General features: G+C 64.9%; 9 protein-coding genes across 9 annotated transcripts; 1 reads left to right on the plus strand and 8 right to left on the minus strand.

Annotated features, from left to right (window-relative positions):
• Positions 1 to 349: 349 nt before the first annotated feature.
• Positions 350 to 3,436, minus strand: PFL1_02759 (uncharacterized protein; the record flags this gene model as incomplete). The annotated part of the gene is made up of 2 exons (XM_007880274.1): positions 350 to 968; positions 1,095 to 3,436. The coding sequence occupies 2 exons, from the start codon at positions 3,434 to 3,436 to the stop codon at positions 350 to 352; spliced, it is 2,961 nt and encodes a 986-aa protein (XP_007878465.1).
• A 760-nt stretch (positions 3,437 to 4,196) lies between these two features.
• PFL1_02760 (uncharacterized protein) lies at positions 4,197 to 5,108 on the plus strand (the record flags this gene model as incomplete). The annotated part of the gene is made up of 2 exons (XM_007880275.1): positions 4,197 to 4,844; positions 4,953 to 5,108. The coding sequence occupies 2 exons, from the start codon at positions 4,197 to 4,199 to the stop codon at positions 5,106 to 5,108; spliced, it is 804 nt and encodes a 267-aa protein (XP_007878466.1).
• Positions 5,109 to 5,181: 73 nt separating this feature from the next.
• Positions 5,182 to 6,549, minus strand: PFL1_02761 (uncharacterized protein; the record flags this gene model as incomplete). Its single annotated transcript, XM_007880276.1, has 1 exon — positions 5,182 to 6,549. The coding sequence occupies one exon, from the start codon at positions 6,547 to 6,549 to the stop codon at positions 5,182 to 5,184; it is 1,368 nt and encodes a 455-aa protein (XP_007878467.1).
• Positions 6,550 to 6,979: 430 nt separating this feature from the next.
• On the minus strand, positions 6,980 to 8,059 carry PFL1_02762 (uncharacterized protein; the record flags this gene model as incomplete). The annotated part of the gene is made up of 2 exons (XM_007880277.1): positions 6,980 to 7,393; positions 7,445 to 8,059. 2 exons carry the CDS (start codon positions 8,057 to 8,059, stop codon positions 6,980 to 6,982), a joined length of 1,029 nt encoding a protein of 342 aa, XP_007878468.1.
• Positions 8,060 to 8,754: 695 nt separating this feature from the next.
• Positions 8,755 to 10,014, minus strand: PFL1_02763 (uncharacterized protein; the record flags this gene model as incomplete). Its single annotated transcript, XM_007880278.1, has 2 exons — positions 8,755 to 9,399; positions 9,496 to 10,014. The coding sequence occupies 2 exons, from the start codon at positions 10,012 to 10,014 to the stop codon at positions 8,755 to 8,757; spliced, it is 1,164 nt and encodes a 387-aa protein (XP_007878469.1).
• A 443-nt stretch (positions 10,015 to 10,457) lies between these two features.
• Positions 10,458 to 11,981, minus strand: PFL1_02764 (uncharacterized protein; the record flags this gene model as incomplete). The annotated part of the gene is made up of 2 exons (XM_007880279.1): positions 10,458 to 10,524; positions 10,834 to 11,981. The coding sequence occupies 2 exons, from the start codon at positions 11,979 to 11,981 to the stop codon at positions 10,458 to 10,460; spliced, it is 1,215 nt and encodes a 404-aa protein (XP_007878470.1).
• Positions 11,982 to 12,412: 431 nt separating this feature from the next.
• Positions 12,413 to 13,507, minus strand: PFL1_02765 (uncharacterized protein; the record flags this gene model as incomplete). The annotated part of the gene is made up of 2 exons (XM_007880280.1): positions 12,413 to 12,424; positions 12,548 to 13,507. The coding sequence occupies 2 exons, from the start codon at positions 13,505 to 13,507 to the stop codon at positions 12,413 to 12,415; spliced, it is 972 nt and encodes a 323-aa protein (XP_007878471.1).
• Positions 13,508 to 13,784: 277 nt separating this feature from the next.
• PFL1_02766 (uncharacterized protein) lies at positions 13,785 to 17,034 on the minus strand (the record flags this gene model as incomplete). Its single annotated transcript, XM_007880281.1, has 2 exons — positions 13,785 to 14,348; positions 14,410 to 17,034. 2 exons carry the CDS (start codon positions 17,032 to 17,034, stop codon positions 13,785 to 13,787), a joined length of 3,189 nt encoding a protein of 1,062 aa, XP_007878472.1.
• A 528-nt stretch (positions 17,035 to 17,562) lies between these two features.
• Positions 17,563 to 20,487, minus strand: PFL1_02767 (uncharacterized protein; the record flags this gene model as incomplete). Its single annotated transcript, XM_007880282.1, has 1 exon — positions 17,563 to 20,487. The coding sequence occupies one exon, from the start codon at positions 20,485 to 20,487 to the stop codon at positions 17,563 to 17,565; it is 2,925 nt and encodes a 974-aa protein (XP_007878473.1).
• Positions 20,488 to 20,504: the final 17 nt, after the last annotated feature.

Raw genomic sequence — 20,504 nt, forward strand, 5'->3', positions numbered from 1 at the left:
AGGAGGAGACGGACGGACGTAGGAGGTAGGAGGAGGAGGAGAGGAGAGAGAGAGAGAGAGAGAGAGAGNGAGNAGAGNAGAGAGAGAGAGAGAGAGAGAGGAAGATGGGTGGACCCCTCGAGGCCAGACAGGCCTTCTCTCCACCTCGGCCCCTTGGTCGGCTTTTCCCAGAGGCAAGCCAGGCGACCGGTCGCGCGTGCGTGCATGGACCCACCGCCGCTGCCTGCCACGGCCGTCGGCCCACGTCGCTGGCCTCACACACATCGCTATTCATCAAAGCCTGGCCGGCTACGGCACAGGTCTGCGTTGCATCGTCGCCTTCGTCGTCGCCGTCGTCACGACCCGCGCCCTACAAACTCTCAAACCTGGTCCTCGCCTCGGCGTCGACGCCGGCGTAGCCCGCCTGGAACTCGGGGCGCCCCATCTGCGTCTTCCACCACTGTCTGACGTCCGGTCCCGCCCACGCCGCCACGTCGCGCTTCGACGTCTCGCTCGCCGCCAGCCGCGAGTAGCTCGCCTGGAAGCCCTCTTCGGCGTCGGCAAACTCGAGCTCTTCCTCTTCCTCGGCCGCCGCATCGGCACCGCTGCCCCGCTTCAACGTGTTGAGCGGCAGCAGGAACAACAACAGCAGCGCCTGGCACAGCGGCGTCCACAGCGACGCCAGCGCTCCAACCTGGAACGACGGCGACACCAGCAGCCGCCCGAACCCGGCCGCCACCACCCGGCGCTGCCGCTCCGGCGTCTGGCCCAGCGAACCGAGGATGACGCCCTCGACCAGCTGCGCAAACAGGCCCGGCTGCACGCTGTCGAAAGCCGCCACGACGGCGTCCGGGTAGCCCTCCTTCTGCAGGCACGCCACCGTCGCGACAAAGTGGTTGAACGACTTGACGAATTTGTCCGTCTTGCTCGCGTGCAGCCTCGTCAGGATCAGCATCAGCACGCCACGCTGGAACGGCTCAAAGTCGGCGCTGCAAGGGCGGGCGGCCCAAGGGCGAAGCAAGCGAGCGAAAGGCAAAAGAAGCGCATGTCAGCGGACCATCCGGTCGTCGCAACGGCGGCTGGGGAGGGGAGGACGCGCCGGCCGGCCTACTCACCTAGGCACCGTCTCGAACACGACCTCGAGCAGCTCGAAGCCGAAGCCGTCGTTGAGCTTGCTCTGGATCAGGCGCTGGTACACTCCGAGGACGCTCTGCAGCTGTCCGTTGGCCACGATGCGCGTTGCGTCCGCGTACAGGAAAGCCTTGAGCAGCCGCACGAGCGCCGGGACGTTGCTCCTCGCCTCCCACAGCGCCGGCATCAGGATCGGCGGCAGCAGCGAGGCGTACTCCTCGGGCAGCGCCTGGCCCCGGTGCAGCTCGAGCATCTGCGACAGGATCTGGAAGACGTACGGCGCAAACTCGGCCACGTCGTTCTGGAGGATGGCCGTGAAGGGGCCAAACAGGCGGCCCTCGAACGCAGCGAGGCTGTTAGGCTGCGCGGCGACCGTGAAGCGGATCAGCGCCGAGATCGACTCAAAGAGGTACTGGCTGAAGCGCGGGTTCGACGGGTTCTTGGCAATCTCGGCGAGGATGCCGCTGAGGTGCTCGAGGATGGGCGCGTAGGCGGGCGCGATGGCGTTGCGCGACGTGCCCAGCATGCGCATCACGCACTTCATCAGGTAGTCGTTCTCGGCCAGCTTCTCGGGCGTCGTGCCGCGCTCAATGTTGCGGAAGAGGGCCATCAGGATGCTCTCGGCAAAAGGCTGGACGTCGTCGGGCGTGAAGAGCAGGCGGCCGTCCTTTTTGAGCGCCAGCACGCGCTCGATGGTGATCGAGGCGTACGAGCACGTGACGTACTGCGACGACTCGAGGTGCTTGACCAGCAGCGGCAGCACCGACAGCAGCTGCTCCTTTGTCAGCTGGTTGCGGAACGTGTGCAGGTACTTGATGGCGTCGACTTGGAGAATGGGGCTGGGCGACTCTTCGCTCGAGGCCTGCAGGTCGGCAAACACGTGGTCCGAAAAGAACTGCACCACGTCGACCAGGTTGTTGGTCGACGTGACGCCCTGCTGGCTCGTCGAGCTGCGCGAGGCGATCGACGTGAGCAGGTAGATGGCCGTGTCCTTCTGCTTCCAGTTGGCCGCCGGGTCGGCGCGGTACTGCTCGAGGTACTCGCCAATGTAGCGCGACACGACCGACGTCACCTGGGTCGAAAAGTGCTCCATGAGGGCGCGGCAGAACTCCGAGGCGGCCTTGCGGCGCGTGTCGTTTTCGACGCTCGTCTCAAAGTCGCGGCGGATGTACTCGATCGGGTTGTCCTCGAACAGCTCCTCGTCGGCCTCGCGCAGCACAATGTTGGGCAGGATGATGGCGCTGCACAGCTGCTCGATGGTGCCGGCCGACTGGAACATCTCGCGCTGGCTGCCCATCCTCACCACCGTCGAGAGGAAGCCGACGGCCTTGGAGACGAGCACGTCGTACTTTTCCGCCGGGGTGCACGTCCCGAGCATCTCCCAGATGGCCTGGACAAAGTTGGGCAGCTGCGGGAATGCGTCGAGGTAGCGCTTGGCGTACAGCTCGACGATCTCGCAGATGCTGCTGCGGATCTCCTGGAGCGCGCACGGCTCCTCTGGGTCGGCGTCGAGCTCGGCGCGGCCCTGCGAGATCCAACGGGCCAGGGTCTCGGTGATGGGGCCGATGTTGTCCTCGAACTGGGGCGGCAGGTCCTGGGCCGAGAGGTCGTAGAAGGTCTGGAGGATCAGGACCATGCACTTGCCGAGCGAAGGCAGGGCGGCGGGCGGCGTTGCCGGGTCGCAGAGGAGGCTGTCGACGCGCTGGAGCAGCTCGAGGAGGGGGACGGCGAAGCGCTCGAGGACAAAGTTGATCTCGGTGTAGAGGGCGTTGCTGCGGAAGGCGGACCTCCAGCGGTAGAAGATGGTGTGCGAGGTGCGGAGGACGCCCTGGATGAGCTCAAAGTCGTCTGCCTTGAGGTAGGGGATGAGGTCGTCCATGAGGGCGGGCCAGCGGTCGGGAAAGTCGCACTCTGCGACGACGGCGATGGTCTCCTCGAGCTGGGAGCGGAGGCTGGTGGGTGCTGGGGGCTGGCCCGCGGTGGTGGTGGAGAGGGATACGAGGAGAGGGAGGATGTTTGCCTTGAGGGCGTCCTTGTCGTCCTGGCTGAGGAGGAGGGTGCCGGGGGCGTCGGCGGCCGACTCTGCGTCTTCGGTCCAGGACGACTTGCATACGTTTTTGAGCTTGATTGCGGCGGCGAGGCGCACGGCGTCGTTGCTCTGGAGCTGTGTGTTTTGGATGAGGGTGAGGAGGAGCTGGGGGAAGCCGGGATGCCTCTGCGCGTCGCTGAGCTGCTGCTCTGCCTGCTTGCGGTTGACGGGGTCAAGGGTCTGCGCCAGGAGGTTGGCGAGCATGGCCAGGGGCTCCGAGGGGGCGGCGGCCGACATGTCGGGCGAGGAGAGAACGGAGCGGCGAGACGGGAGGGAAGGAGAGTGCGTGCCAAGGGGTGTTGCTGGTGGCGGGTGTTGGGTCGTGTGGCGGGCGTGCAGGCGCGGAGAGCAGGGCAGCCGATGGCGAAGCGAAAGGGGGACCAGAGTTGCAAGCAGCAGGCCAAAGGGATGAGGGAGGAGGATGGCGGTGGTGGTGGTGTGAGGTAGAAGGAAGCGGAATGCCACGGGCAAGTGAAGAAAAAATGAGGCGCCAGACGACCAGCAGATCTGGCCGTCTGTGGCTGGCTGTGCGTCACCACCTGGCAAGCCTGCGCCGCGCCGCGCCTCGACAAGACCAACACCGTTGGCTGAGGCTCCAGTGGCCTCGCCTCACGCGCCCTGCCCGCTCTGTGCCTGGCCAGGCCTGGCCCGATCGTTGGTTTGCTGGTTGGCCAGCTGCGCCGCGAGACCAACACCTGGGCCTGCCTGGCCTGAGCTGCCTCCCCCTCGGCGCTGGTTGCCCGATCTGGGAATTTAATCGCGTGCCTTGGATCGGGCGACTGGCTTGGAATTTTGGAAGAAGCAAGGCGGCCGAGCAGGCAGGCAAGGCCAGACGCAGAGGTGGAGGGAGGGCTGGCTGGCGGGGGCCCTTTCGTTGGTCAGCCTGGCTGGGCCCCTGCCTCTGCCTTGGCCTGGCTGGCTGTCTGTCTCTTCTTCTCTGCCTTGCGCGCTCACCACCACCACCACCACCAACACCATCATCCACCCCCCCGCCAACATGGCCAGCATCTTCCAAAAGGCCGCGCGCTTGCTCAACATCGGCAAAGCTCGCCACATTGTCGGCTACGACCTGGCGGGCAACGCCTACCTCGAGCTCCCCTCGCTCCACGGCTCCACCGACCCGCGCCACACCCGCCGCATGATCCAGTGGAAGGAAAAGATGCACCACGGCGAATACGACCAGCGCTCCCTCCCCGTACAGTGGACAATGTGGCTCAGGCACACCCGCCGCGACCCGCCCTCGATCCACGAGCTCGAGCAGGATCGCGCCCGCATCGAAATGGTCCAGCACAACGCCCGCGTACTCGCCATCCGCGACCAGGAGGAAAGGCAGCGCCTCCAGCAGCTCCGACTCGAGGAGCACAACCTCGCAAAGCAGCGCGCACAGCAGCAGAAGCTCGTTGCTTCCCGCTCAGCGGCGGGCGCAGTGCCCACATCGACGGTCCAAGACGTCCAGGCAGAGGCCGAACGCCAACGCCGCGTAGCCTATGAGGAGTCGGACCCGGACCCGCAGACGCTGCATCCCCGAGGCACCGCAGAGGGCAGCGACGCAGCCTTCCGCCAGGAGCGAGTGCCCGACAACGACGTGTGGGCCGCCAGCAGGGCCAGGCTAGCGCAACAGGGCCACGCACCCGCCCCTCCAGAAGTCAGCCAGGCCGCATCAGCACCAGCGTCAGCGTCAGCAGCAGCAGCAGCAGCAGCAGCAGCAGCATCGGCATCGGCATCATCGGCAACAGCGGACCCGCAACAGCAGCAAGAGCTCTCGAGCCCCATCCTCGATGCCGTCCAGAGGAGAAAGGCCAAAAGGGCCGAGTTTGAGTCGGAAGAGTCGGAACGCGAACGGGCGAGGAGGGAGATGTCAAAGAGCCCGCTCGAGGCATTTGTACCCGTCGCAAAGCCGAGGCGGTGAGGAGGAGGCCTGGAATCGGCGAGAAATCAAGAGAGATACACGTGAGAGCAGCGCAGCGGTGGCCGCCCACTCCTTATCGCTTGAAGCGGTCGGCCAGCGGCTTGGGCAGCCGCATCTCGCCGAGGTAGAAGCGCTGAAACTCGGTCTTGCGGGCGGTCCGGGTGGGGAAGTCGTCCCTCTGCGCGATGACGGAAGCGTGCAAGAAGCCCTTGTCGCCTCGGCTGGCTTGATCGTCATTGACGACGACGACGTTGACGACAAAGTCCTCGAGGTGCAGGGGTTCCTCGAGCGGGCCGTAGGCGTAGGTGACGGGCGTCAATCTGGGCGTGCCGTCGTTGTCGACGTAGAGGCGGCGGACGCGGCGCATGATGTCGAGCAGGTCCTGCGGGGCGGCCGTCTCGCCTCGCGGGACGAGGTAGATGAGGCTGATCCAAGCCTGGTCCGAGGCCGCGAGACGGGTGAGGATCTCGGCGCGGTAGTGCCACAGGAACGTCTGTTGCATCGCGCGCGGGGCGAAACGGATCCGGTTCTTGTCGCTGCGTAGCGCCGAGGGAGCTCTACCCAGCATCGTGGCGACGCTCGATGCTGAGAAGAGGGGCTCCCGGATGACGCGCGTAAGGTCCCGAGGGTCGAAGACGGAGGGTTGCCGCTCCGGTCTGACGGGGATCTGATGCGATCCAGAGCTCTCCGCGTCCTCGGCGACTGCTCGCGATGCTCCGGTGTCCGGGGTGGGTGACATGCCAGCGACGTGTCCTCGAAACGCGGTCTGAGGGCTAGAAGCCTGACCGGCGTGGACGATGTATCCGCCCGGCCCCTGCTCGAGGCTGCCGGGAATGTCGTAGTCGGAGATGGAGAGCGGCACCTCGGCGGCGGCGTCGTGTTGGCCGTAGCTCGCGCCTGGATAGTGAGCGCTGCTCATGTCGTGCTGTCCGCTGTGCGCAGCGTAGTCGACGTGGGGATCCGCTAGCCAGCCATGGTAGCCCCGAGAGCCGTCTTCAGCCGTGACGATCCCATGACCTGCTCCCTGGCCGCCATAAGGATGGTGGTCACCAGTGTGCGGGACGGAAGGATCGACCCGTCCGGCGTGCTGTTGGCTGCGCTGGGAGGTATCTGCCGCGAGATGGCCACCAGAGCCGTGCGCATGAAAAGCAGAAGGACCCTCCTGGTATCCGCCATGTGAACCAGTAGTAGCAGCAGCAGGGGGATCGTGGTGGTGACCCTGGAGGGCGCGGAGGAAATCATTCTCCATGGCGACCACCGCGCCGATGCCGACGCCACGCTCGGCAGCTTCGTCATCTTCGCCCAAGAGGTGCTGCTCGATGAACTCGACTCCAGATCGGAGAGAGGTCGAAGCGGGCCGAGGTGCGACGGCGACCACGAGCGGGGCGAGGTGAAGGAAGGCGACGCACAGGGCGCGTCTCTGGCTGCTTACGAGCCGCATCGTGGATAGCAGTTGAGGCGACTGGCCAAGGCTGGCCAAGAGAGGAAGGGAGAGGCGGGAGGGGGGGATGTGGTTAGGAGAGAAGACGAGGGCCGACTCTCGCACGCTGTCGAAGCCGCTGCTCCCTTTTCAAACATTGCTCCTCCGGGGGTGGTCGCCGCCTCCGCCATGCAGTCTTATGTGACTACAGCGGAAAGGGAATAGGCCTATGGGATTCGGAACGAGCTCGTTGAACTTCATACAAGCGGTTCCAGCCCCGCAAGTACAACCCGGAATCGCAGCCGTGACTGCGCAGGCCATCCGGTGGCGGCGGGCCCAAACGGGTCAAAGGAACGCCACGCCTTCCCGGATTCGACCTACACCAGCGCAGGGACTGCAACCGATCAAAGGCCCTTCTGAGTCCTTTCCACCACCGCCGCCGCCGCCGCTACTACTGCTTAGCGAAGGCATGGGCCAAGACGGTCGGGATGCGCAGCTCGCCGAGATAAAAGCGGCGAAACTCGTCCGCCTCTTCGTCCCTCGTCGCAAAGCCATGGTGATGCGCGGCCACCGAGGCGAAGTAGAAGCCCTCCTGTTCCGGGCGCATGGGGTCGATCAAGGCGTTGACGAGGTAGTCTTGGAGGTACAGCGGCTCCTCGAGCAGGCCGAACGGGTGGTCCAGCGCCACCATCCTCACTCTTCCCTTGGACATGTACATCGCGCGCGCGGCGACGAACGTGCTTCCGAGGTGTTCGGGGAACTTGAGGTCGCGTCTGGGCACAAAGTGGATCAGGTCGATCCAGCCCTGGAAGCCATCGGAGGTCTGCGAGAGCAGCTGCGTCTTGTAGTGCAGGAGGTACCTCTCCTGGAGCTCGGGCGGGGCGAGCATGAGTCGCAGCCACGGCGGCACAGCCACGCGGTACTTAAGCAGGGCTGCGTTGACGTGGCTCTCTTCGAAGAGCGGGTCTTTGATGACCACGGAGGGGATGACCGGTCGGCTCGACGCTGCCTTGCTCGAGCGGCTCCGGCTCATTTTGGCGGGTCCGCTGTTGCTCGCCCTGCCCGCCTTCCTGGCGACGCCCTGGGACTGGTCAAGATAGATGCCCGGAGCGCTCTGGTGCAGCTCAGCAGAGCTTCCACTCTCCGTGCCTCGATCCGCCGACTGTCCGCCATAAGCGTAGTGACCGGCATGCGGGTCGTGATAAGCTCCATAATCAGCGTACTGGTAGCCGTGCTGGTCGTCTGGAGCAGCTTGGTATCCTCCATAGCCATGGTCGACGCTGGGATTGCCCTGGTGGTAACCGTAGTGGCTGTCGGCGTCGGTCGGGACACCTTGCATAATGCGCCAGAGCTCGTCCTCCATCCCGCTCGTGTCGATTGCCCGTGCCGCTGCATCGTCTGCGCCAAAGAGATGCGCATTGGCGGCATTGATCGCAGACTCCAGCGGCGGAGTGCGGGGTGCGACGACGGGTGGGGCCAGGCGAAGGATGGCGGCGCAGAGGGCGGCCGTGCGGCAGAGCTCGATGCGCATTCTGGACGGTTGGCGATGCTTGAGGATTATGATGGTCAAGTAGGATGCGGAAGAAGAGAGAAGAGAAGAGAGGGGACTGAGGGCTGCAACTTTTGGATCGACCGATCGGACCTGCCTTATGTATGTGTGTGTAGGCAGGCTATCAGCAGCTCGTCTGGACGTCGTTGGGCAGATGACATGTGGGCCTTTCGACCTCCTTGGCGTTCCCTGCTGTGTCAGTGACCACAGCTCATCGGTCCTCGAGGCTGGTGGGTGACCAGCGGGTCAGCTCGACAAGGTCATAAAGATCTGAACCTCGTTGCGGCCCGGGGCGAGACCACACAAAGTGCTCCTCGGGGCTTGTCGCCACCGATTAATATCGACAAACAATTGTGATTGTACCGCATCTCGAGCTTGGCAAGGTCGGGGCGGTTTTGGTGGCACGGCCAGCCCCGCACCACACGCACTCATGATATGGCTGCTTGTTCCAGCGACCATGGTCACCATCGATGCAGGGATGAGGCGTCTGCGGCGTGAACTACGGCGGGCACCGGTCCTTTGTAACGATTCTGAGTGCTCGATGAGCGGACGTCTGTTGGCCGGCTCACTGATTTCTACTCGTACAACTGAGCGCCCAGCAAATCTCTGGCTTTCGACAAAGCGCCGAACAGAGCCGCACCGCGTCTTCACGCTCCTGGGGGCGGCCCGCAGTCCGCCTACAAGTCCTTCGCATACGGTCCAAGCAGCTGCTTGGGGATGCGCAGCTCGCCGAGGTAGAACCTGCGATACTCGGACGAGTACTTGTCCTTGCTCGCAAAGTCGTGGTGCTGGGCGATGACCGAGGCGAGGCAGAAGTCGCCCTCGGTGCGGGCGGGATCCACGACGGCGTTGACCACGTAGTCCTGGAGATGCAGCGGCTCCTCGATGCGGCCAAAGGCGTAGCGGAACGGAAAGATCCGGAAGTCGCCCTTCTCCTTCTTAAAGTAAAAGTAGCGTGCGCGTTTGAACGTCTGGGCCAGATTGGCAGGAAACACGAGGTCGGCGTTGCGGACAAAGTGGATGCGATCGACCAGCTCGCCGGGGAAGGTGGCGAGCAGGTGCTCTCTGTAGTGTCGCAGGTACACGCCCTGCAGTTCGGGCGGCGCGAGCATGATGCGTTGCATGTGCTCGACTCGAGTGGAAGTACGCAGTGCCCGGTTGACCTTGGCGGTCTCGAAAGCAGGTTCCTCGATGATGTCCTTGGGGACGGGAGGCGTCGGGGTGACATTTTTGACGCGCTCGATGACCGTGCTTCCGACTGTCTTTGGCTGTTGGCCCGACGTGTCTGGCAATATGGCCAGATGGGCATGTTCCGAGGTCACCTGTTGTCGGGCAGACGAGCCCGCCCCGTCGTGAGAAGGGTAGCCGGCGTATCCTTGGCCGCCGTAGTGGTTGTATCCGCTCGACTGAGGACCGACAACGCCTTCGGGGAGGTCGGCATAGTCGTAGATCGAGAGGGGATGCTCCGGCGCCTGGTGATGGCCATAGCCTGTTCCTGTCTGGTAGCCGTGACCCGGCTGCGGGTGGCCGTAGTCCATCTCCTGACCGGCATGGTGGTAGAAGCTGGCGCCATGGTCGGCGGCGTAAGGATAGTCGTGCTGGTAGCTCGGAGCGGCCTGGTGGTCGTGCTGGTAGAACGGAGGGACTTGGTGGCCGCCCTGGCCGTAAAGGGCGTCGGGGTGGTTCAGCTGGTAGTTGGCGTGGGAAGCGGCGGCGGGGGCGTCATTACCCCGAATGAGTTGCCAGAGCTCTTGCTCCATCCCGCTCGTATCGATCGCGTGGGCAGCAGCTTCATCTTCGCCGCCGAGGAGATGGTCACCGATAGCCTGGAAGGCAGACTCGACGGGAGGGGTGCGAGGAGCCACGACAGCTGGTACGAGGTGGAGCAAGGGCAGCGCCGCGCAGAGAGCGACGGTGCGGCAGAAGGTGTGGCGCATCTCGAGCGCCTGAAGTGCTATGGGCTGGACGGAGAGGGAGCTAAGGAATGGCAGGATGAGTTGAGTTCGTCGAGGAAAAGATCGATGAAGCAGCTTGCTTTTATCCGTCAGCAGCATGACTGCTCAGAGAAGTGTCTGGCAAGCTCGAGAAATCGGCCGGCAGCTCAGAGAGCGTGGGCGACATTGCACGGACGCAATGTGTATCAAAGGCTGCAGCCAGGTTCATATGCCATGGTCGGGGCGCGCATGGTGGGCCACGGCGACGGGACAGATAAATCGGCCCCGCCTGGCCCCGTCAATGAGGAGGCCGAGATGGTGTATGAAGGGGATGATGAGCCGCGGTCCTGCAATTTCTGTCACGATGCAACGCCTCGCACATCGACCCTGCGCCCGCTCGGGCCGCTCTTTCCGCACGAGCAACCTCTCCGTCGACGATACCCAGTTCACAATGCGAACGATACGTCTTCCGTGAATACAACGGCAAAGATGGGTTCGAGAGGGGCGTTGAAACTGAAAAAAGGCACGGACAGGGTGCGAGTCGAGGGCGGACACGATCCATTGCCAGCACGGGATCGCGGACACGGGGCAATGGCGATAGCGACGGACGGCGACGTGATGGCGAGGTGACCGCCCATCAGTGTGGGCGATCGACGAGCTTGTGCCGGGCTACATTATTCGACCGCGCCGTACGCAGAGGAATACAGCCAGCCTCTCGCGCTCATTTGACGAGGGCACCCCTCGATCTATGGAGAGACGGGCCGGAGGTCGACCGACTACTGTGCCGGCGCAAAGAACATAACCACCTCCTTGGGCACGTACAGTTCACCGAGGTAGAATCGGCGGTACACGTCTCCCTCTTTGTCCTTTGCCGGGAACGCGCGGTGCTGAGCGACGACGGGGGCGTGGAAGAAGTGCTCCTCCTGGCGCTGCGGGTCGATGACGACATTGACAAAGTAGTCTCCGAGGTGAAGCGGCCTGTCGACGGGGCCATGCAGGTTGTCGAGGTTCATGGACGGGTACTTTGCGGTGGCGACTTCGACGTAGAGCCTGCGCGCGCTCTCGTAGACGGATCCCATGTACTTCGGATCCACCTGCCTGGAAACGAAGGGCGCAAAGTGGATGTATTCAAGCAGGTCCTGGTAGGGAGCGGGGAGAGCGGATCGCAGCTCGTCCTTGTAGTGCCGCAGGAACGCCGCTTGCAGCTCGGCCGTGGCCACCTTGACCCGCTTCAGGACGGGCACGTATTTCGTCTTCCGGAGCTGGGCACTGACCCGGTCCGCATGGAAGGTGGGATCGTCGATGACCTTGGCAAGGCTTTCGGACACGCGTAGCCGGCGTGGGACCGTCCTGGGTCTGCCGGTACGTCCCTTGGCGACGGTGTCGACTTGGGCGTTGATCGCGCCCGAAGCGGAACCCGACGCGGCCCGATTGAACGGGTGGTCTCGCTCGATGGGGAAAGCAGGCCCGTGAGCACTCGAGCCCTGACTTTCCTGGCTCGGGCTCATTGCGCTCTCGGCGAGGTAGTCGTAGACAGAGAGCGGCTCCTCGGCTGTCTGGTGATGAGCATAGCCAGGGTCCGCGGGCTGGCCGTAGTCAGCCTGGGGAAAGTGGCCGAAGTCCTGTTCCTGTCCCTGGCCAGCGTAATAGTGATAGGCGTTGGGGTCGACGTTGGCGCCGTGATCGGCACGCGGATAGCCGGAGCTCTGGTGGGCGTAGTCGAGGTTCGGGACGTGGCCATGGACAGCTTGGTAGTCGACGGCGGGAGGCGGTGCGTGCTCTGGAGCGTGCAGGAGCCAGTTCTCGAACAGGCTCGTGTCGACGTGGGCGAGGTTGGCAGGCACCTCTTCTCCGAAGAGGTGCTCGATGGCGCCCATGTTCGGAGGGGGTTGGGCGTGCACGCCGCAGCGGTGCAGCGCTGCAGAAGCGCAGATGACCAGGAAGGACGTGTAGAGTCTCTTGAACCGCATGCTTGGTCGAGTGGCGAGGTGTTCGGGTCGGAGTGAGGAGGAGCGGTGAACAGATCGAGTGCGAGGACGGGCCGCACAACCAGACCTTATGTAGCGAGCGCGTCCGGTGGTTCCGCAGAAGATTTCCTCACCGCATCTGCCTGTTGGCATCTAGGTATGTATGTAGCTCGGGGCGACATGGTCGAGGCAGGGAAGACAAAAAAGCTACATAGGCCGCGGCTCGAGGGCCGGGGTATGAATGAAGGCCCAGGTCTTCCCCACTCCCAACAACTTGGGGGCGACTTCGTCAGGCCGTAATTTAGCTTTCATCCCGGATGGTCCATTGGACGCCAACCGGCCCGCCGGGCCCAGATTATCGCCAACTCTACCGCCCCGCCCGGGGCGTCCTCGTATCCAAGCTCATTTTCAACGCAAGTAACTCGATGATCGCTTCATGGCAGGAGCTGAGTATCGTATGGCGAAGGCAGACAATCGATGCAACCGGCCTACGAGGAGGACAAGACCATCGCTCAGTTGCGGGCGCTTACGGACTCGTCTCGGTGCTTGATAGCCTGTCTCCTGCTGACCTTGAAAAGCGAGATCAAACCAGAGGGCATCTGGATCTCTCCGAGGTAGAACTGGCGGTGCATGCCCCGACTGGGCAGGCCGCGCTCGAATGCGACGACGGGCACCAGGAGCGAGCCGGGTTCCGAGGCCGGGCGGGCGCGCTTGATGAGTACGTAGAAGACGTAGTCGCCAATCTCGAACGGCATCTCGAGCTGGCGGTGGGCGATGTGGTAGTGGCCGTAGAGCATGTACGACTCGCGCACGCGCCCGAAGAGCCGGCGTCGCACGGCGACGGGCATCACGGCGGCGAAGCGGAGGTTGTCGACGACGGAACGGTACGCCGGGAATGCCTCGAGGGCGGGGCGGAGTCGCTCCTTGTACCGTTCCAGGAAGACGGTCCTCTGCAGCGGTGTGGCGAGCTGCGTTCGAAAGATTCGACTGGACGGACCGGCCAGGTCAAAGTCGCGATGCACCTGCGCCTTTGTGAAGGGGTACGCGATGCCATCATCTGCCTCGGCCGGCTGGGCTGAACCAGTCGCACTGCTCGTGCCGCCGTGGCCCTCGGCCAGCTCGTGGCCCGATGCACCTGGATCGCGTGCCGGCTGGACGCTCCAAGAGCTACCTTCGAATGCGGCTGGAGCGTACGGCACCATCCCTTGACCCGTGTGATATGGGCGATCGGCTGCAGGCTGAGAGCTCGAGGCCATGACAGGGTCGCTGTGCGTTGCATAACTTGTGTGCGGACCGTCTGGAGCCTGCCCGGCATGGTCGAGCGCCGCATGTCCATTTGACTCGTCGCCTTGTTGCAGCGGATCGACCAGCCAATTCTCGACGCCGCTCAAGTCCAGGCGAGGCAACTCCTCTGCCGCGTCGTGCTGCAACGCGTGCTCCAACGTTGCTAGACCCGGCGGCGGACGGGGCTGGGCATAAGCCGGCAGGCCAAGCAGAAGAGTGTAGACGATGAAGATGCTGAGCCGCATGGTCGTGTTTCGTGGGATGAGGTGAAGGACGAAATGGGGCGTGGGCAACTTCGAAGTTGGCAAGCAGGGCCCTCTTCTTATACAGCGCCGTATGGATCTGGCCGGGGCCCTGGAATGAGGCTCGCTGTTTGACCGCATCGTTGGCCACAGCAACGCCAGAGTACGGACAAGCGCGAACAGGGATGCTGCCCGAGGTCAGCATCGAGTGGCTTGCTTCAAGGTTGCATCGCTATCGCCCCGAGGGCATCGTTCGCACCTTGACCGGTGCCTGACCCACTCAAGCCTGTGTATGGAAGCCACTGCCCGAATCGCCTTGGCCGTCCTCGTGCCCCTGCTCCGGTAACCCCGAAAACGCGAGCGCCTGATCCAGCGACGACGACGACGGAAGAGGCGGGAGGCTCAGGTCCGAGGCGAGGAAGTGGTCCAGCTGGTCGGTCACGTCTTGCTCGATCTGCCGAGCCAGCTCGTTGGGTATCGCCGGCATCGTCTCCGCCCCTGCCCCTGCCCTTGGTCCCTCGTCTGCAGCTGCGTCGACCGGTGCCGGTGGCGGCGGCGTCGTCGCCGTCGGAGCAGCAGCAGCAGCAGGGTTTCGACTTCTCCTGCTCCTTCTTGCCCCTCCCTCATCGACGCCGTCGGCATCACCGCCGGCGCCACCGGCACCGGCAGCAAGGTCGGCTTCCTCTTGCAGGGCCCTCAACTCGTCCTCCGCATCACCCTCTTCCTCTGCTTCCATTCGGTCCACCTGCTGCAGGCCGCCCAGCTCGCGTTGCAGCTCCAGCCTGCGCTCTTCGGCTTTCCTCCGCCTCTCCTCGGCCTGCTCGCGCCGCATCTCCTCTTCCGCCTGCATCGCATCCCACTTGGCCGCCTTTTTCCCTCAACCCATCACCCGTCCTCTGCTGCACCTCGCGCAGATGCGACAGCTGTCGCTCCAGATCGGCGATCCTCCGGCCATCCGTTTCGTAGCGCTGCGACGCCATGCGGGAGTGCAGCGCGAGACCCTCGGAGAGCTGCGACTCGAGCAGCGCAATCCGCGACGCCGCCTCTTCGTACTGCTTGCGGAACTCGGTCGACGACGAGGCTGCCTTGTCGTAGAGGTCGCGCAGGAATTCGAGGTCCGTCTCGTGCGTGGATGCCGCCAAGCGCAGTCGCGCCGTCTCGCTGTCGGCAGCGTCGAGCGCGGCCTGCAGCTTTGACATCTCCGAACGCAGCCGAGCAATCTCGTCGTCCTTTTCGTCCGCGCTCCCTGTCGGGCCCGTCTCTTCGACGACCGCCTCTGCCGGCGGCGGTGGCTGCGGTGGGGCAGCCTTTGGCGCGTCGGGGAACCTTCGACCCGCTGCATCGAACCATGCGCCGAACCTCGTGTCCTCGCGCAGGATGTTGGCCAGGTTCTCCTCGATCTCCTGCACGTCGAATGTCCCCTCCTTTGTATCGACGACGAGCACGACGCTCCGCACGGGACCTGTCGCTGAATCGCCGCTCTGCTGCTGCTGGCTTTGCGTGAACCTCTGCACCACTTCGTGCAAGCCTCCCTCTCCGAGCCCAGTGGCGCCGACAATCAGGGGCCCGCGGAGCAGGTCGAAACACCACACCTTTTTGGTGCGCAGGAACCCGTCCTCTTGCGTCTCGGAGTCGTCCTGAGACTGCGACTGCGATTGCGACTGCGATGCCGAGGTGTTCGTCAGGGCGGTGGTGTTCGACCGCTGAGATTGCGCGGCCCGCTTGGACCGCATCACGTACTTTTCCACCTCGTCCTTGAGGAACGCGGGGATGTGCGAAGAGCGCTGCACAAGTTCGCAGATCTCCCGACGCGGCAGAGTCGACCATCCTTGCGAAGAAGACGGCGATGTGGACAGCGACGTGTCCGAGGGCTGCAGACTCGACGTAGCGTGAGCTGCCGCCGATGTCGCTGCCTGCACGCGATGGGCATGTGGAAGGGGTTGAGAGAAGGGAGCGGTCGGCGTGGGATGCTCCTCGGCTCGAATATCGTGCCGCTGCTGCTCCGGCTGCGTCCGACGGGGCGTCTGCTGCGCAGCGTTGAGCTCGTCGACCAATGCCGTCGGAGGTGGCGGCTGAGAGGCGATGGGCTGGCTCGGTAGCGGCAGTCGCCTCGGATTTCCGTCCGATGCGGGAAGGGCAGCGACATCCGCATCCGCCGGCGCAGGTGGCGTCGACTCGCGGGGTAGATCATCATCTGCTACCGGGCGCTCCTCCTCTTGCGCCAAGTAGCCCGATGGCTGCGATGCGGGCGGCGGCGTGCGTATCCCGCTGCTGCTCTGCTGCGTCAGCACGGCTGCACGTGCATTCGCCTTGCGCCGTTCCAGCTCGCCCAGCAGCTTCTGCATGCGGTCCTCGCCCTCTTCGAAGTCGAGATCCTCGTCAGAATCGAGCTGCTGTGTCAGGATGACAAGGTCCGATGCTGCATCTTCCCCGACCCGCGGTGTCGCTGGTGCGGCTCGAGATGGAGACGCCACAGAGAGCGGGCGCATGCGGACTGGCGGTCTCGGAACGATCCAGCTGCCGATGCGAGGAACCTGATCCGCACGGTAGACGGGCGACGGTGAGCGGGGCGCGCGATCCAGCCCTGGCGAGACGCTCTGGCTGAATTGATCGACGGGTGAGCTGTGATCCTGCGTCGAGATGGCCTTGGTCCGGTCTGTCGCCGCCGCCGGTTGCTGTGGATGCCAGGGAGCGGGCGGCAGTCGTGCCAGCGGACGGCCAGCCGCGTCGAGCTCCAGACCCGTATCGTCGTCGAGGTACGGCGCAAAGGCTTCGGGCGGGATGGGCCGCAACGGCTGCATGTCGGCGCCCCGATCCGAGTTAGTCGCGTCCGAGTCGTGGTTGTCGTGCGAAGAGAGAGCAGATCCATCGGGCGCAGTGGACTGGGTCATTGAGAGATACGGGGTGAAGCGACCCTGCTGGCTCCTGTAGGGGATTTCGACGTAGATCTCGGGCTGGTCGGCGGGGTCCGCGGCGACCCGCTTTGTCGCCGGTCGCCGCTCGAGATTGACCAGGCCAGCAGCTGGACGGACCCCGTCGTCGTCGCTCTCACTGGAGCTCGCGTCGACCCGTTTTCGTTTCCGCTGCTCCTCGGCTTGCCGGCCCCTTGCCCGCTGTTTGATCTCCTCCCTCTGCCTCCTCCCGCTTCGCCACTGGCTGACCATCTCTGGCGTCGCTTCCGCCTTGGAGATCCATTGAGCGGCTGCCTGCGATGATGATCCGGAGGATGAGGTCGATGCAGTGCCCAGGACCTGGGAGTCCAAAGGGACGGCGACGACCTTGTACTGGCCCGCTCTCGATGCGACAATGCGCAAAGGACTGCCGGGTGACTGGCTCGGAATGACGGCGGCAGCGGCCACTGACGGGGTGCCTACGACCTCGCGCCGGGTGCTGCTTCCCGTCACGTCGCCGCTCTCGCCGCCTGGATGGTAGGAAGAGTCGGATGGATGCTGCTGCGAGTAGGTGGGGATGCTCCAGCGCGAATCGTGGGGCGAGTCGGGCGACCCGCCTCGTGGCTGTTCGGACGTCATGGCGGCGGCGGCGGGAGGGATAGGGCAGATGTAAAAGCAAGGTGCGGCCACCACGGTCAGGGGATCGTGGGTGCCCTTGGCGAGGTGAGGTGAGAGCAGCGAGGGAGGTGGGTCGAGGTTGAGAAGGAAGCAGGGTCGACCCTGCCTGTTTTTCGCCGACGGCTGGGCCCTGACGGGGCGTCGCGCTGCAGCCCGCCGCCCGAAGCCCGACAAGCCGCTGCAGGTCCGCCGCCGTCTCCCTAAAGGCCAGGCTGCAGGTCCGCCGCACCACCACCACCTCTTTCGAGGTCTTGAGCTTGCTCTCTCTATCCTCAGTCCTCCCTCGGCCCTGCTGCGCACCTCCATGGCAGCCGCTACGCTGCCGTGGCGGTTAAATGATGTGCCTGCGGGCGTGCGATGATAATGCTGGGGGCGTACAAATACACGGCGAGGGTCGTCTCCCGACCTCGACCTCGACCTCGACCTCGACCTCGAACTCCTTTCCTGGCCTGATGGTAGCGGGCGTCCCTACCGCACCCGACGGCCGCTTCACATGACGACGCAGTCCTCGGCCTCTCCCTCCTCGCCTTCCTCGACCAGGCCCCGCTCGGCCTCCTCGTTGGCGTCTTCAGCCGTCGTCACCGCCCAGCCGCCTCCGACGAGCGGCCTCAGCACCATCCTGGCTCCCCGTCGCCTGGCCTCGGGGCCGCCCTCGCTGCCATTGCCCTGCAGCACGTGCTGCTGCAGCATCGAGAGGAGCGTCCGCGTCGAGAGGCTCGACCTCTGCCGCGATCCCTGCAGCCGCTCGCGGTTCTGCGACATGATGTCGTCCTTCTTGGCCATGCGGTCGGCCACCTTGCCAGGAGCTTCGCCACTGCCAGCCCTCTGAGCGGGAGGGCCGGACGACAGCGTGACCGGACCGAACAGCTTGACGGTATCGTCGATGCCCGAGATGGCCATCACCGGCAGGCTCGGGTGCTGCTGCAGCACGTTGACCACGCTCGAGTCGCCCCTCCAGATTCCCCGGAGCTCCGCTGTCTCAGTGTCCCACAGGAACCAGTTGCCGTCGTCGGACCCCGAGACGACGTAGCGGTCGTCCCGGCCGGCAAAGTTGACGTCCTTGACCGTCTCGATGTTGGCGTGGCCGCGGTAGTGGTTGCGCGGGCAGACGAGCGGCGCACGCTGGAACTTGTCCTCGATGCCGGCAGACATGTCGGTCTCGAAGCCGTAGCCTTCGGGCTCGCTCAGCTCCATTTCTTCGCCCGAGGACACCGCGTCGCCTTCGCTGTCGGTGTCGTTGCTGCTGGACTCGTCTTCGGCTTCCTCTTCGTCGTCATGGTCATCCTCGCCCTCGTCGTCGCCTGCGTCGCTGGACGCTGTGCGGAACCGTGCGTGCGCAGCTTCGCTGGCCGTCGCGCTGCTTGCATCGTCCGAGTCGAGCTCTTCGTCGTCCGAGCCTTCGGCGACGCTGAGCCTCTGGCCATGGAGCTGAGAGCCTTCTTGGGGGTTCCTTGGGTCGCTTGCCTCCTCTGCTACCCTTGCGCGCTTAAGTCTGCGGCCCTCAGACGCCGCTGCTGCCCCACCGTCGACGCCGCAGCGCCCCTGGCTCGGACCGAGACGCTCCACCGTCCATGTCTCCGAGACGAGGGGCTCGGCCCTGGCCCAGAGCTCGTTCTTGATCTCGTCCGTACGAGTCGCGGTGGCGCCCTGGTCGATGGCATCAATCAGCCTCTCGAGCCACGGCGCGACCTGTGTGCCGATGGCGAAATCCCCGAACTGGTCGTGAATCTCGTCGAGGCAGTGGTGCAGCAGCTGCGACCAGCCCGGCTTGTCCTCGGAGAAGGCGACCACACCGAGCGCGCGGCAGACTTCGACCGCAGCATAGGCATCCAGAGGCATGTCGTCCTCGTCTCGAATAGGGCCGAGTTCCTCGGTCAGGTCCTTGATGTCGTTCCAAAAGGCAGCCACCCGTCCAGGAGTCTGCCTTACCTCCGCGGTCGCCGTCAGAGGGAAGAGAGCCTGGAGGCATCGCCTCTGCATGCCCTCGAGCCACGCAGAGTCGCGCGCCGGGATCTCCTCGCCAAGGATCGTCTCGGGATTGCGGTGCGTTCGGCCGCCGGGCAGCCGTCGTCGCTTGGGCTCGTGGTGGAGGACGCCAGGCTCGTCGTGGATCTGGAAGCGGTAGATGAAGTGGTTCGAGTAAGAGAGGACGAGGTCTCGGCCGGTGCTCTCGTTGATCTTGCACGCCGTGATGTGGGCGTCTTCGAGGCCACCAAGCGGCTCCTCGTCGTCGTCGCTCGACTCCCCTGCCTCATCCTCGCTCTCGTCGCCATCCTCGTCCCCGCCACTTCGGCGTCCGGCACGGATCGTCTTGCCGTCGTCCTCGACGTGGGGAGCAAAGAAGCCTCCAGGAGGCAGTCCGAACCTCCTGACGCACATGGTGAGGGCCTGGGCGTCGGCCGCGTCTGGGCTGCTGGGGTCGGCCTCGATGCCCCACTCGCGCTTGAGCAGGCGCGGCACCATGCGGCGATCCTGAAGATAGGCGTAGGGCGACATGCCGGCGACGGCAAACAGCCAGGGCTCAGTCTTGCTAACCGAGAGCGAGTAGAGGCCGAAGGGGAAGTGGACCAGCGGCGACGGGCAGCCTTCGCCGTAGCCGCGGCGCGGGCCACACGCGTGGGGCGTGCGGAGGTCCATCTGGCGGATGTCGCCGTCCTCGCCGCAGGTGAGGAAGACGTCGGGCGAGTTCTCGGTCGAAATGCGCTTGGCGCGGTCCTTGTGGCAGCGAAAGAGGCGGATGCAGGCGCCGCTGCCCTGGTTCCACAGCGTGTACTCCTTGCCGTCGGCGGTGCGCTGCGTCTGTCCGCTGCCTGGGCCGATGCCCGAGTGATTGATGTCAAAGACCCGGACGGTGCGGTCTCCCGCGCAGGTGAAGAGCCTGCGATCCGACGAGTGGGGCGCCCACTTGACGGAGAAGATGTTGGCGCGGTGGCCCGTCTGGATCTTGCCCATCATGCCCACGTCGAGCGATGGATGGGACCGCTGCGGCCACTGTGCCACCACCTCGTCGCTGGCAGCCCCTCCATCTCCACCATCGCGGCCATCGCCATGGTCGTGCGCGTTGGTGTCGTCGTCGGGCTCGGCGACGGGATGCTGCTCGGCGCTTCCGAGCTGCCACAGGACGACGTTGCGATCATCGCTGCCGCTCGCGAGGAGTTGTCCAGACTGGGACCAGCTGAGGGCGTTGACGCAGCCCGTGTGGCCGACGAGGTCCCTGTGCGCCGTCCAGCCGCCGAGGACGTCGATGCGGTCGAGGCGCTGGACAAAGTTGTCGTCGAGCTGCGTCTGGCGCTGAAAGAGCGACGAGGTGGCGTGAGTGCCCCTGGCCCGCGGCGGATCGAGGCGGCTTGAGCTGGCGATCGGAGCACGAAAGGCCGAGTTCGGAGAAAGCGACTGGTAGGTGGCGCAGGCCATGTTCTCGCGCGTGCAGA

This window comes from Pseudozyma flocculosa (genome assembly GCF_000417875.1).
Source record: "Pseudozyma flocculosa PF-1 unplaced genomic scaffold scaffold00008, whole genome shotgun sequence".
NCBI classification, from domain to species: Eukaryota; Fungi; Basidiomycota; class Ustilaginomycetes; order Ustilaginales; family Ustilaginaceae; genus Pseudozyma; species Pseudozyma flocculosa.